A 12,732-nucleotide genomic window follows, 5' to 3' on the forward strand; every position below is an offset into this window, starting at 1 on the left:
TTTTTAATATTAGAGGGTTAAGTAAATATTGGAATATTGATGCTCGAGACAAAAAAGTGTTCCATGGTGTTAACTCTGTATGAATAAAAAGTTGAGATACCCCATAGAACATTGAAATGTACCCGGAATCAGACGATTAAAGATCACAAAACTAACTTATCTGATAGTATATACCTGACAGTATATACTTAAACTAACTACTTGAGCATCTTAAGAATTACTGGCACGGAGTTGCTTCCTTGGTCGAATTTCCTGAAACTCTTCAATAATATGTTTACGGCTCCCTAAATTGTATGGTTCAAAACCTTAACAAAATTGAACTAACATTGTATTTTTTTTTTTTTCTAGGAGTTCTACTTCGGACACATCGTACATAACCCAGCCGGAGACAGTTTTGAGGCCATCATTGACAGGAAGTAAGTACCACACTTCGGGGTAACATTGATCAGTTTTTTTGGATATTTCTAAAAAAAAATCATTTGAAAATTCAAATTATGTAAGTTTTATATTTTTAAAACAAGTACTCACACTCGTTACTCATGACTGTATACTGTATTATGCTTTCTAAAAGTCTTTGAAAACATGTTTTAATCGATTTTTTCCATATAGCTGATTTGAGGTAACATAGATCATTCAGGATGGCAACGTTCGGTTATATTAAAAATGTCGCTACTTACTTAAATCATAGTCCCTGAAGCCGAACATTTGGGCCAATCTCTGACAAGTCATTACTTTCGAAGGTATTTTTAAATTTAACACACATTGAACCGTGCAATTCGCCTATAGGTAAGCAACTTTCTAAGGAAATCCTGCAGTCTTAAGGCCGCACGGGACGTCATCATAATCACCCTATCCATTTCAAGAAGCAAATCCCAAGAACCACTCCATATATCGATGCGAAAATGTATCACTATGATTCTGTATATGTATTGCAGAACCCGATAAATTTTCAGTTCCATCGCACTATGGTCCAGGAATCAGTTTTACGCGGAAAGATGCATTTTGAGCTTTAGAATGAAACATTAGACAAAAACGGTCTTCTACAAAGTTGTTTGTATTAGTTAAGCCCTTTGTTTGGTTTTATTGAAAATTAGGGTGGACCACATTTTCATAGAAATTGTATAACTAACTTTCTTATTTGTAGAAGTTGTATTATACATGCTTCAGCAAAGTTGTAGACCATTCAATTTCAAGCAACTTTGTCAAAAAAAGTTTTTTTGTATCTCTTAAATTGACCGATTTAGAGCTTTTTTCCTACGGTGACATAGGGTTGTCCGAACAAAACTGGTTTTCCGGCTCTAGAGTTTTCAATTCAAATTTCTCATCAAAGTAGTCTATGAAACACTTTTAGAGCTTTAAAAAATGCGTAATTTGGTGAGTGAAAAAACTTTCTATCTCCTTCCGTTTAGGAGTTATTGTTGTTTTTCTCTCAAAAACATGCCTACTTTGATTGTGAATATCTCTGATTGGGGCAAACATAAAAAATATCTTTTGACGGCGTTCAAAAGACAAAATAAAATTGTATATTATATCAAAAAACTACAGATGTGTTATTTTTGTAACTCTAATAAAACGTCTTGAAAGTCAAGTATTTTTTATCACAAAAAATTATATAACTTTTGAACTAAAATAGATATCAACAATCTTTTTGCATGAAAATTTGCGTTTTGTTAAGTTCTAAAAGTCGTTCATAGACGACTTTGACGAGAAAATAATATTTAAAAAACTAGAGTTGAAAAACTTATTTTTGTTGGACCACCCTGGGATGATTAGGAAAAAATGCTTTACATTGGTCAAATTTTGAGCTACAGAAAAACTTTTTTTGGCAAAGTTGATCAAAATTTTAAGTTCTACCGCTTTGCCTAAGAGCATATACCAGTATTTTTGCAAATAAAAAAGTTGATTATATGATATGTGTGATATTGTGGACCACCCTAGTTTTTAATGACACAGTATGGAAGCTTACATTTTAAGAAACAGTTTTGTAGAAGACCATTTTCTTCTAAAATTTCATTTTCATGCTCAAAATGCAAAATAATAAATAAATGCATACTATGAAAATCTTAAAAATAGTTTTAGAGCCCTATCTTTCTTATTTCAGATTTCTCGTCAAAGCAGTCTATGAACGACTTAAAGAACTTAACAAAACGCAAATTTTCATGCAAAAAGATTGTTGATATCTATTTTAGTTCAAAAGTTATTAAAGTTTTCCTGCTTAAAATCCTTTGTATTTCAAGGCATTTTATTAGAGTTACAAAAATAACACATCTGTAGTTTTTTGATATAATATACAATTTTATTTTGTCTTTTGAACGCCGTCAAAAGATATTTTTTATATTTGCCCCAATCAGAGATATTCACAATCAAAGTAGGCATGTTTTTGAGAGAAAAACAACAATAATTCCTAAACGGAAGGAGATAGCAAGTTTCTTCACTCACCAAATTACGCATTTTTCAAAGCTCTAAAAGTGTTTCATAGACTACTTTGATGAGAAATTTGAATTGAAAACTCTAGAGCCGGAAAACCAGTTTTGCTCGGACCACCCTATGTCACCGTAGGAAAAAAGCTCTAAATCGGTCAATTTAAGACATACAAAAAAACTTTTTTTGGTAAAGTTGCTTGAAATTGAATGGTCTACAACTTTGCTGAAGCATGTATAATACAATTTCTACAAATAAGAAAGTTAGTTATACAATTTCTATGAAAATGTGGTCCACCCTAATTTTCAATAAAACCAAACAAAGGGCTTAACTAATACAAACAACTTTGTAGAAGACCGTTTTTGTCTAATGTTTCATTCTAAAGCTCAAAATGCATCTTTCCGCGTAAAACTGATTCCTGGACCACTGTGCATCGGTTCATTAAAACTCGAGATTTGCTTCCACAAAGTTTTGATGATTATTGTTAGAGTGAGACGAAAGATAGGGAAAATAACACGGTCTCCCGTGTCCCCTTTATATTAATTCGTAAATTTAGCTGATTTGGACATACTTATGGATTTTTGGACAATGGAATTATTTTCGACGATGTCATTTTTAATAAAAACTGTATTTTCTTTACTCATATCGTATGCAGAACTCATATGAGACATGCACTCAGAAACACGAGTAGTCACAGAAATACTAAATTTTAGTAATTTATGACTATTTTCTATCTGCCTCTCTTTCACACTGCAGGAAATTTGATTCCTATTTGTCAATTCGCCTGGGTTGAAGCATTGCTAAGCTTCAACCCAGGCGAAATGACATTTAGGGTAGAAACTCACAGCAGAACGAAAGAGAGGCAGATATAAAATAGTCATTGATGAAACTTTAGTAACTCTGTGACTACTTTTATTTCTGAGTGTGCATCTAAAGCAGTGTCATTCATAATCATTGTTTCGAAAAGTTGAAATATTTACGCATGAACAAAACTAATTTTTTACAAAATCCCCCATATACCTATATTAGCAATTCTCATAAATATGAGAAAGAGAAGCAACATTCATGCATTGAAAATTTTTCATCGATGAATGTTGATTCGAACTTTTTACGAGGTGGGTCATTCCGATTAATGTTACCCCCGCTGATCCATGTTACCCCAGATTGCGGTATATGAGAATTGTATGCCTAATAAATCAATAAACTCCCAAAATTTACCGATAGCCCAATGAGCAAATCAACACTATATGGGATTATTCTCGTTTTCAGCCATGTACACCACTCTCAGTGGACCCAACGATAGCAGCAGAGAACACTCCGCACTAGAATACCTTCTGGACCACAAGGAACTGCACGATTTTGCACGTCAGATTGCGTGTGGCATGAAGCATCTGGAGGAGAAAAATATTACGCACCGGTTAGTACAGTTTAAATCATCCAAATTGATTTTTTGGGAAACTTTAATGGGATTCCTCGAAAGTTTCATTTTTTCTATCATTCAGCTTATTACTTATAATTGTATTTTCAGCGATTTGGCGGCACGAAACATACTCATAGATGAGAAGAAAACCCTGAAAATATCAGATTTTGGATTATCTCGAACCGGCATTTACGTGAACACTAGAAATAAAAAGGTAAGCAAATGTTGTGGAAGGTATCTTATATTTTATTTAGCCTAATATTCTCCGGAGGAAAAACCATCAAACGCCATATCAAAACAACAAATTCAAAAACAAATGTTGAAAAGAAAGCTGATATGAAAATCATTAACCCTCTGTCTGTTTTTTTGGGGTCAATATGACCCAAGAGAACTTCGCAGGGCTGGAACTTTTTTGTTAGTGAATCGCTTCGCGAGTTTTTTCACACATTGATGCGTATCCACGAGTTGTTTGTTTCGCACATGAATTTTTCTCAAATATCTTGTAAAATAGTGTTCTATAATTAAAAAAATGGAGGGATCGGAAAATAATGTTTTCTGTGATAGCTCCATCATGCGGTGGAATTCCCAACTAATGAATGTGCAACACAGTAATCCTATCCCTGTTACAAATCTTGACCGAAGAAAGTGTAGTTTTATGTAAAATTGTTTCTGAGATATAGGCGTCCAAAGTTTTTTTTTTTTCTTTTTTCACTATAAACCTTCCCCGCCAAAACCACCCCTCTAATGAATTTTCTTATATTTTTAAGCAAAACTGAATTAAATGTTATTTTCAAAACAGCAGAAACATCGATAATCAATTGCAATTCCATAAAGTTTTTATGATTTGAAATTTGGAGTCCCCCACACAGACAGAAGGTTAAGAGCGACAATTTGATTTTTACTAAATGGAAATAGCAAATTTGTTTTTCAAAATAACGCTCGGTTTATGTTTTAATTTAAGTATACACAGTTAAAAATATTTTTATTCCATCCAATTTGGTCGGAACATTCCGTAACAGGTAGGGTGTTATGTGGACATTTTCAGACCATCATATAGTTCTCTTATACGACAGCTCAAAAGTCATGATTTTTCATAAAAATGGACACCATGTGAAATACCGAACATAAAACTTTTATTCTTGTTTCTGGCGTTAAATCGCAAAGGAGACAGAGCCTGTATCTCAGCTTAGTATTGTTATGAGCACTTTCACAGTTATTTACTGAGAGTTTTCTTTGCCGAGTAAATAACGCGTAACAGGTCCGAAGATACTCTATGCTCTGGAAAGTCAACAGCTTGGTCTTGACGAAAAGCTACGCGATTATCGTTTCAGATATCTGGGCCTCAAAAACATCAAACAATTATATCCGAGTACTCGGAATCCCTTCCGTTACGGTCAAATTAGGAAAATGAAAAAGAAAATAAATTGTATCGCCGATGAACTAGAACTTTTGACCTCAATCAAAATTTTGGGATCAGTTCAAATAGGGCTCCAAAAAATCTCCAAGGAATTCTTTCAGTAAATCCATCGAAGATTCATCCAGGGGTTTTACCAGAAATTCATCCAAGATAATCTCTACAGAAACCCATACAGAGAATTCTCGGGGGATTCTACCAGAGATTTTACAAGAGATTTCTGTTAGTGATTTCTCCCGATATTTCTCCAAAAATTCTTCCAGATACTCTACCAAGGATTCCTCCAGGAAAACCTCTACTGAGATGTCTCCAAGGTTTTCTCCAGAAACTCCTGGAACGCGCAAAAATTGGTCGACAAAAATCAGTCGAAAATCATAATTCAAAAACCTTTTTTTTTGTGATAGCTTATTTTAAACATTTAAAGGAAATAAAATTTCGTTTATTATTTTGGTTTGTCAAATCCGAACTGCCGTGCCAGGTCTATAATGTTACTTCAGGAATGGTAACAGCCGTTTTTGAGGCACTCCTAGACGTAGATCTTTTGATTGATTATTTCTGTAGTGGATGAAAGTATCACATTTTAGATGACACGTGCTATAGCATGACGGACGAGGTATTATTTCGAGAATTTTGATAGTTTTGAAAATTGCGGCTAGCTTCCGTTTTCCTGATACGGTACAAAACTCCTGTCCCGGAAGCTGTTTGAAACCCGCCTTCACATAAGTTTTATGCGAGAACGTCGGATTTTCTTGCTGCGCGAGCAAAATATTTACACGCTGTCCCTTTTACTTGGACGTTAATTTGAAAACTGGAAAGCAAAAGGTGAAAACTCATCATAGCAACCAATTAACATAAACTCAACTTTCAAATGCAGCATTTCAGGTTTTTTATGTGTTTTCAATAGAAATACATAAATTTGAAGTCAACCAATTTTTGCGTGTTTCAGTCTTTAGGATAATTGTTTCAAAAATTTCTCGAGATATTTCTCCAGTGATGTATCCAGAAATTCCTCCAAGTACATGTAAGGATATCCCCAAGTAGTCCTCAAGAGATTCCTCCTGGAATTGTTCCGGATATTTCAACAGGACTCCCTCCAGGGATTCTACCAGAAATTCTTCCGGGGATTCTACATAAAAAATACTTCTCAAACTCCTCAAGAGTTTTCTCCATGAATTCTTCCAGGGACACCAACAGAAAAATCGCTACATAAATTACTCTTAGGATTTTTCCCTGAAATTTCTCCTAAGATTCGTGTTGGAGCCTCCAAAAATTTCACCGGGGTTCCTCCAAGAGTTTCTATAGACATTCCTCCAGAGACTCCCCCCTTACCCAAATTGCCATAAAAATTTCTCCGGCGATTACATTTGGAAAATCTCTCCATGGAATCCTCCAGAAAAATCTCTACATAGATTCCTCTAGGAAAATCTGTTCTTGAATTACTCCAGAGATAACTCTAGGGATTTCTATAGAAATTCATCCATGGATTCCTCCAAGTAATATTTCATCGATTTCACCAGAAAACTTTCTTCACGGATTTCTCCAGTAAAATCTCCACAGTGATTCGGATTTTCCCAATGATTACTCCATGAATTTCTCCAGAGACTTCTCCAAGGGATCCTCCAGAGATCCCTCCAGGGATTCGTTCAGCTACTTACCTAGGTTAGACTTCAGAGATCCCTTCAACAATATACCCGGGTAACCCCTCATTGATTCTTTCAGAAATTTACCCAGCTAATCCTTCTAATATTCCTACAAGAATTTCTCCTGAGACTCTTCGAGAGGAAATATCCAGGAAAATCTGTACAGAGATCAAAATCTTTTGGAACTTCTCCAAGGTTTATTCTACAAAAATGTTGAGGTGTTCCTCTGAGAATTATTCCAGAACTTTCTTCAAGAATCTCTCAAAAGTTTTGTTTTGCTATCCCTCCAGAGGACTCGCAAGAATTTGTCCAGGTATTTAACCACAGATTCTCCCAGAAATTCCTCTAGGGATTCCTCCATGAAATCCATCAGGGACATTGATTCATACTACTACCTTGTGATGGTTAAAGTGCGCCAAAGACTATCCGTTGTGAACAACAATCGGTACCGACGCCCGCCACGGTACGATTTGCAAAACCTTGAAGCAGCGTTGCCGGATGAGGGACAGAAACTACTCTTGAGGACTGCTGGAGTAGTGTAGGGTTTTGGTACCGGGAATACCAGTACCGAAAGTACCGGTAATACCGACCAATTTTTAGCACCGAAATACCGGTACTGGAAAGCATTGAATACCGGTATTTTCGGTACTCATGAAAAATTCAATAATCGTTTGAATCAATAAATTTCTTCATAATAAATGGTACGTAAATTTGGTAAAGTTCTTTGACGGCGAATTTATCAGGGCAATCAAAGAAGGTATGACATAAAAGCTTAATCTTTTCATCACTAAGTTTGATTTATCTCCGTACATAAAAACGTTAGAAGCACGTTCATTGTTTGCATCTTGTTTCCATTAGAAACAACATGTTTTGGGACATTAAAAAAATTGAGGGAGAAGTGTCTGAACGAAATGATTCATAAGATCCTATAGTTACCAACAGGATTTATGAATTATCAACTAGGCACACAAATAAAGAAAGGTTTCAGTATATTGAAGCATTTAAAGGTGCTTCAATGATAGCACAAAGATTGACAGAAATTCGGATTAATTCGTGTATTACGAGTCTGTTGAAAGCGAAAAATTTGTTGGCATTTCACGATGCAACATGGGCAACAATTCGAGCATCATCGGCATGAACCTAGAAAGAGCTTTCTCCGTATCTGAAAGTTTTGCATTTTAAAATCCTACTTTATGATTGAAAAGTAAAGTTAAATTATTCATTTTGGACGATATTCCGCACCACATTTGCTATGAAACGATCAAGTGGGGACGGTTAAAGGACAGATTTGGTGTGTTCCATCACGTCAGAGAAAACTTGAATTTCAACACATATTTTTTGGTATTACATGAGTAAAACTTAGAGAGGTTTACTCATTATAATTTTAAGTCCATATTTTATTAGTGTTAAAATTCATGAAATCAGCTTGAGCAAACTTGTGTTTATTGTCACTTCGAAAAATTTACTAATATTTATCCAAAACTGTGTGCTTTATAGGTATTTGTTGTAAAAAAAAATCTTTCAGTACCGGTATTTTACCGGTACTACCGGTACTGAGAGTGACAGTACCGTAGAACCGGTACTCGCCAAAAGGGGTCGATACTAGGAACCCTAGAGTAGTGTCAAAACAGCTATTAACTACGCAGCGGAAGGTGTCATTGAGTTCGTAGAAGGAAATCGACGGAACGGTTGGTTGGACGAGGAGGGTCAGACGGTTTAGGACGATAAGAATAGGCCAGGAGAACTGGATGAACTTGTCATTCATTTTTCTGTCAAATCTCATACAAAATCTACTTTTTCTTTGACATAAATTCACTCTAGGTGAACCACTTCCCCTGGCCTATGCAGCACGGGCGATTATGCTGCAGCAAGACACCTGTCAAAACGTGGAACGTTACAAACAGAAGTTAAGCCAGCAAACCCATCTATTCCGGGATAAAAAGCGCCGCATGGACGAGTTGGAGTACGTAGAGATGGAACAGCTGTATCGTTCTCAAAAAACGCGTAAGTTCTACAAGAAACTCAATGCATCCCGCAAAGGCTTTGTGCCGCGAACCGAAATGTGCCGGTATAAGGACGAACGAACGTGAGGTGATTGAAAGGTGGACGCAGCACTACGACGAACACCTGAATGACGCAGAGGAGAAAGACCAAGGCAGCAGGAGAAATGGCTTTATCAGTAAGGCAGATGAAGGAGACGTGCCAACTCCCACAATAGGTGAAGTTGAGCATGCTAACTAACAGCTCAAGAACAACAAAGCAGACGGGAAGGATGGTATTGGAGCGGAACTTATTAAAAAGGGCAAGGACATGTTGCCTACTTGACTGCACCGATTTATTGCCAGGATCTGGGATACAGAGCAGCTACCGGAGGAGTAGAAGGAGGGAATAATATAACCAATATACAAAAAGGGTGACAAGTTAGAATGTGAGAACTATCGAGCAATCACCATTATTAACGCAGCCTATAAAGTGCTTTTCCAGATCATCTTCCGCCGTCTATCGCCACTCGCAAACAGATTTGTAGGAAATTATCAAGCCGGTTTCGTAGACGGGCGATCGACGATAGACCAAATCTTAATGTAACGGCAGATCCTCAAAAAGTGTCGCGAATATCAAGTCCCTACGCACCACCTGGTCGGCGTTAAGTCAGAGTGGTCCAAGTCACATTTTTCATATTTTGAGAAAAATGGGTTTGAAATCTTACGCTCTGTAATTTTTGAACGCGTTTAAATTTAGGTTCAATTTTCTACATGTCTTTGTATTACTTCCAAAAAATATAATGTGAAGTCATAATCATGAAAAGTCATAATCCAAACCTCTGATAGAACGATTTTTTGATGGACTATGTGTACTTGATCCACTCTGACTGAACTAAAGAGAGTTGGTTGTGAGTTGGTTCACTCTGACACAGGCGGGCTTCAACATGCTGGGCACGATCTTCAATAAATCCAGCCAGTTCATCTATTTCGCTGACGATGTGGACATTGTCGGAAGAACGTTCCAGGAGGTTGCTGAACAGCATTCAAGGCTGAAACGTAAAGCAGAATTTCACCTCCGTACTAAATGTACCAAGTACAAGACGCTCAAGACCGGTAGTCATCTACGGGCATGGAGCTTTTGAAGGGCGTGTGCTTAGGTCGCTTTTTGGCGGTGTATGTGAGAACGGCGTATGGAGGAGGAGAACGAACCACGAGCTTGCGCAACTCTACGGTGAATCCAGTATCCAGAAAGCCGCCAAAGCTGGATCGAGAAACTGGAAGCTAGCTGCCATGGATTGAGTTTGTTGGTGCAACATTGTGTAGCGCCATTAAAAGTAGGTAATCTCTGAAGGAATTTCTATGCAAAGCTTGGAGAAAACTCCGGAGGAATGTTTTGAGACCCATTACAAATTTCTCGAGAGAGAGATACTGAGGGAATTCTTAGAGCAACTCATGTAGGATATTCCTGGAGGTAACTCTGGGAAAATTTTCTGGAAGAAACTCTTGAGGAATTCCTTGAAAAGTTCGTGAAGTAATTTCTTGGTCAATCCCTGGATGTAATCCTGCCGGAATCCCTGATGTAATTTCTGGTAAATCCTTGAGGAAAGCTCAGGAATGATTGCTGGAGTAAAATCTGCAAGTATCCTTAAAGGAATTTCTGGAAAGTTATCTGGAGAAGTATCAGGAGTACTCCTTGAAAAGATTGCTCTAGTGTAACCCTTGGATAAATTTCTGGAGCCATCGCTGTGTGAATCCTTGCAAAGATTTTCTACAGGAATTCTTGGTGTAGTCTCTGGAAGTTTTTCGGAAGGAATCTCTAAAGGAATATCAGAAGAAACCGCTTGAAAAATTCTTCGAGGAATCTCTGAAGGGATCCCTGGAATAATTCCTGAAGGAATCCTTAGAGAAATTCTTAAAGCAATCCCTATAAACATTTTACTGGAGGAATATATGAAGGAATCACTGGAGGTATTCCTGCAGAAACTTATTAAGGAATCTCTGCAGAGATTTTGATTATTATAAAGCTACCCGGGGACAAGTGGGACCTTCAGACACAACTATCAGCATTTGTGATAAGATTTTCCATATATTCATTCGATTTTGCTCGAAACATTCTCATTTAAATTCCAAAAACATTCGATTTATGTTTGAATTCAACATTTCGAAACATGAGAATCAATCGATATCCATCAAAGATAATCAATGACTAAAAAAGCAGTACTGGCTTAAAAAATACAAGATAAAAACCTTTAAAATAGAAAGCAGAAATAATCAGATTTTTTTTTCCAAAACTCTATTGAAGTCACTCTTTGTTATGGTATTAATAAAAGCTTACGATAAACATGAATTTCCATACAATTATTAAAAACATTTAATTGATCTGAGTTATCTCAGAATTACTTTATATCCGGGGAACGTAGCATTTTTCAAAACAAACATTGGAATTTAAGTGATTGCATAAACTTCAATCATTATCTTACTGACAAATAAGAGATTGAATATTAATCATTCAAACGATGAATAAGGGATTTTTACTTATTACGTAGGGTAGATAGGCCATTATTAATATTAGTACTCATTAGGGCAGTTCAAAATTTAAAAATTGTTTGAGAATCCTATATCCCATATGTTCCTCACCACTCTTACCATAAAAATAGTGTTCTGTGAAATTTTCAGCTTTCTAGGTGGCGATTTAAAGATGGCCCAAAGACAATGTAGGTTTATATGGAAATTACTATGGAGAAATTTTGAGATATGTTCCAAACACGCTAGTACTGTAATGTAAGTACAAGCTTATTTTCCCATAGTAAAAACTCATTCTTCAAACCATAATAAAGAAATTTGCTGAAGAGAGAAATTCAATCCGACGGATAGCAGAAGAGATATTCATGAGTTTGTTTGCTATTATTTAGCTTAATATGGGATGCTTTTATGCTATTATTTTGCTTAATATGGGATTATAGCCCTACAAACATGTACTGTGGTGAATCAAAATCTGGACGGTACCGATATCCGGACACTCTAATTAAATTGATCAATTAGAGTTAAAAATAAGTTGTTATATGTTTGCTTTTTATTTTATCCCTTTATTTTTGACAATGCTGATAATTTTACATTCATTTTTAATCTAGTAGCCACTGTTAAATAATTAATATAAATAAAAACAAATTGGGGCCCAGATAGCCGTAGCGGTAAACGCGCAGCTATTCAGCAAGACCAAGCTGAGGGTCGTGGGTTCGAATCCCACCGGTCGAGGATCTTTTCGGGTTGGAAATTTTCTCGATTTCCCAGGGCATAGAGTATCTTCGTACCTGCCACACGATATACGCATGTAAAAATGGTCATTGGCATAGTAAGCTCTCAGTTAATAACTGTGGAAGTGCTCATAAGAACACTAAGCTGAGAAGCAGGCTTTGTCCCAGTTGGGACGTAACGCCAGAAAGAAGAAGAAGAAAAACAAATAATTCGTTCATGCTGGACGTCATTTCGTCGCGGTCCAACCCAAACTCAAGTTCAACGATCGATGACCGCGCGAACAATTTTTGGTTGAAGAAAAAGTTTGTGAACTATATTTCTCTAGAAAGTTTTATCCATAAGTGTTTAGGAAGATATATTTAAAGGTTCCGTAACTCCAATGTTATTTTATATGTTTGAAATGTGATTTTATTGGTGCGTAAAGAGACTGTCCGGGATTACGAGCCAGTGTTTTAAGATCCGGACATCGTATAAAAGATCCACGTTTGACTAGTGTAAAAAAGCTTCGTGGAGGAAAAAACATGAGAAAACTTAAAAATAAAAATGTAAAGTGTAGTGAATTATCAGAATTCAAAAGAGTGTTAAATAAATTGAGTATAT

General features: G+C 36.3%; 1 protein-coding gene across 19 annotated transcripts in view; it reads left to right on the forward strand.

Annotated features, from left to right (window-relative positions):
• Positions 1–12,732, forward strand: part of LOC5566523 (tyrosine-protein kinase receptor torso) — a 429,787-nt gene that overhangs the window by 390,078 nt on the left and 26,977 nt on the right. For 18 of the 19 annotated variants that reach the window (XM_021845429.1, XM_021845427.1, XM_021845431.1 and 15 more), the window contains 3 exons: positions 349–416; positions 3,691–3,838; positions 3,950–4,055. In XM_021845429.1, the coding sequence (XP_021701121.1) occupies positions 349–416; positions 3,691–3,838; positions 3,950–4,055 (322 nt within the window). Of the gene's footprint in view, positions 1–348; positions 417–3,690; positions 3,839–3,949; positions 4,056–5,518; positions 5,661–12,732 lie in introns of those variants that run through there. The other variant, XM_021845447.1, reaches the window with a different exon arrangement.

Source organism: Aedes aegypti, chromosome 2 (assembly GCF_002204515.2).
Source record: "Aedes aegypti strain LVP_AGWG chromosome 2, AaegL5.0 Primary Assembly, whole genome shotgun sequence".
Lineage (NCBI taxonomy): Eukaryota > Metazoa > Arthropoda > Insecta > Diptera > Culicidae > Aedes > Aedes aegypti.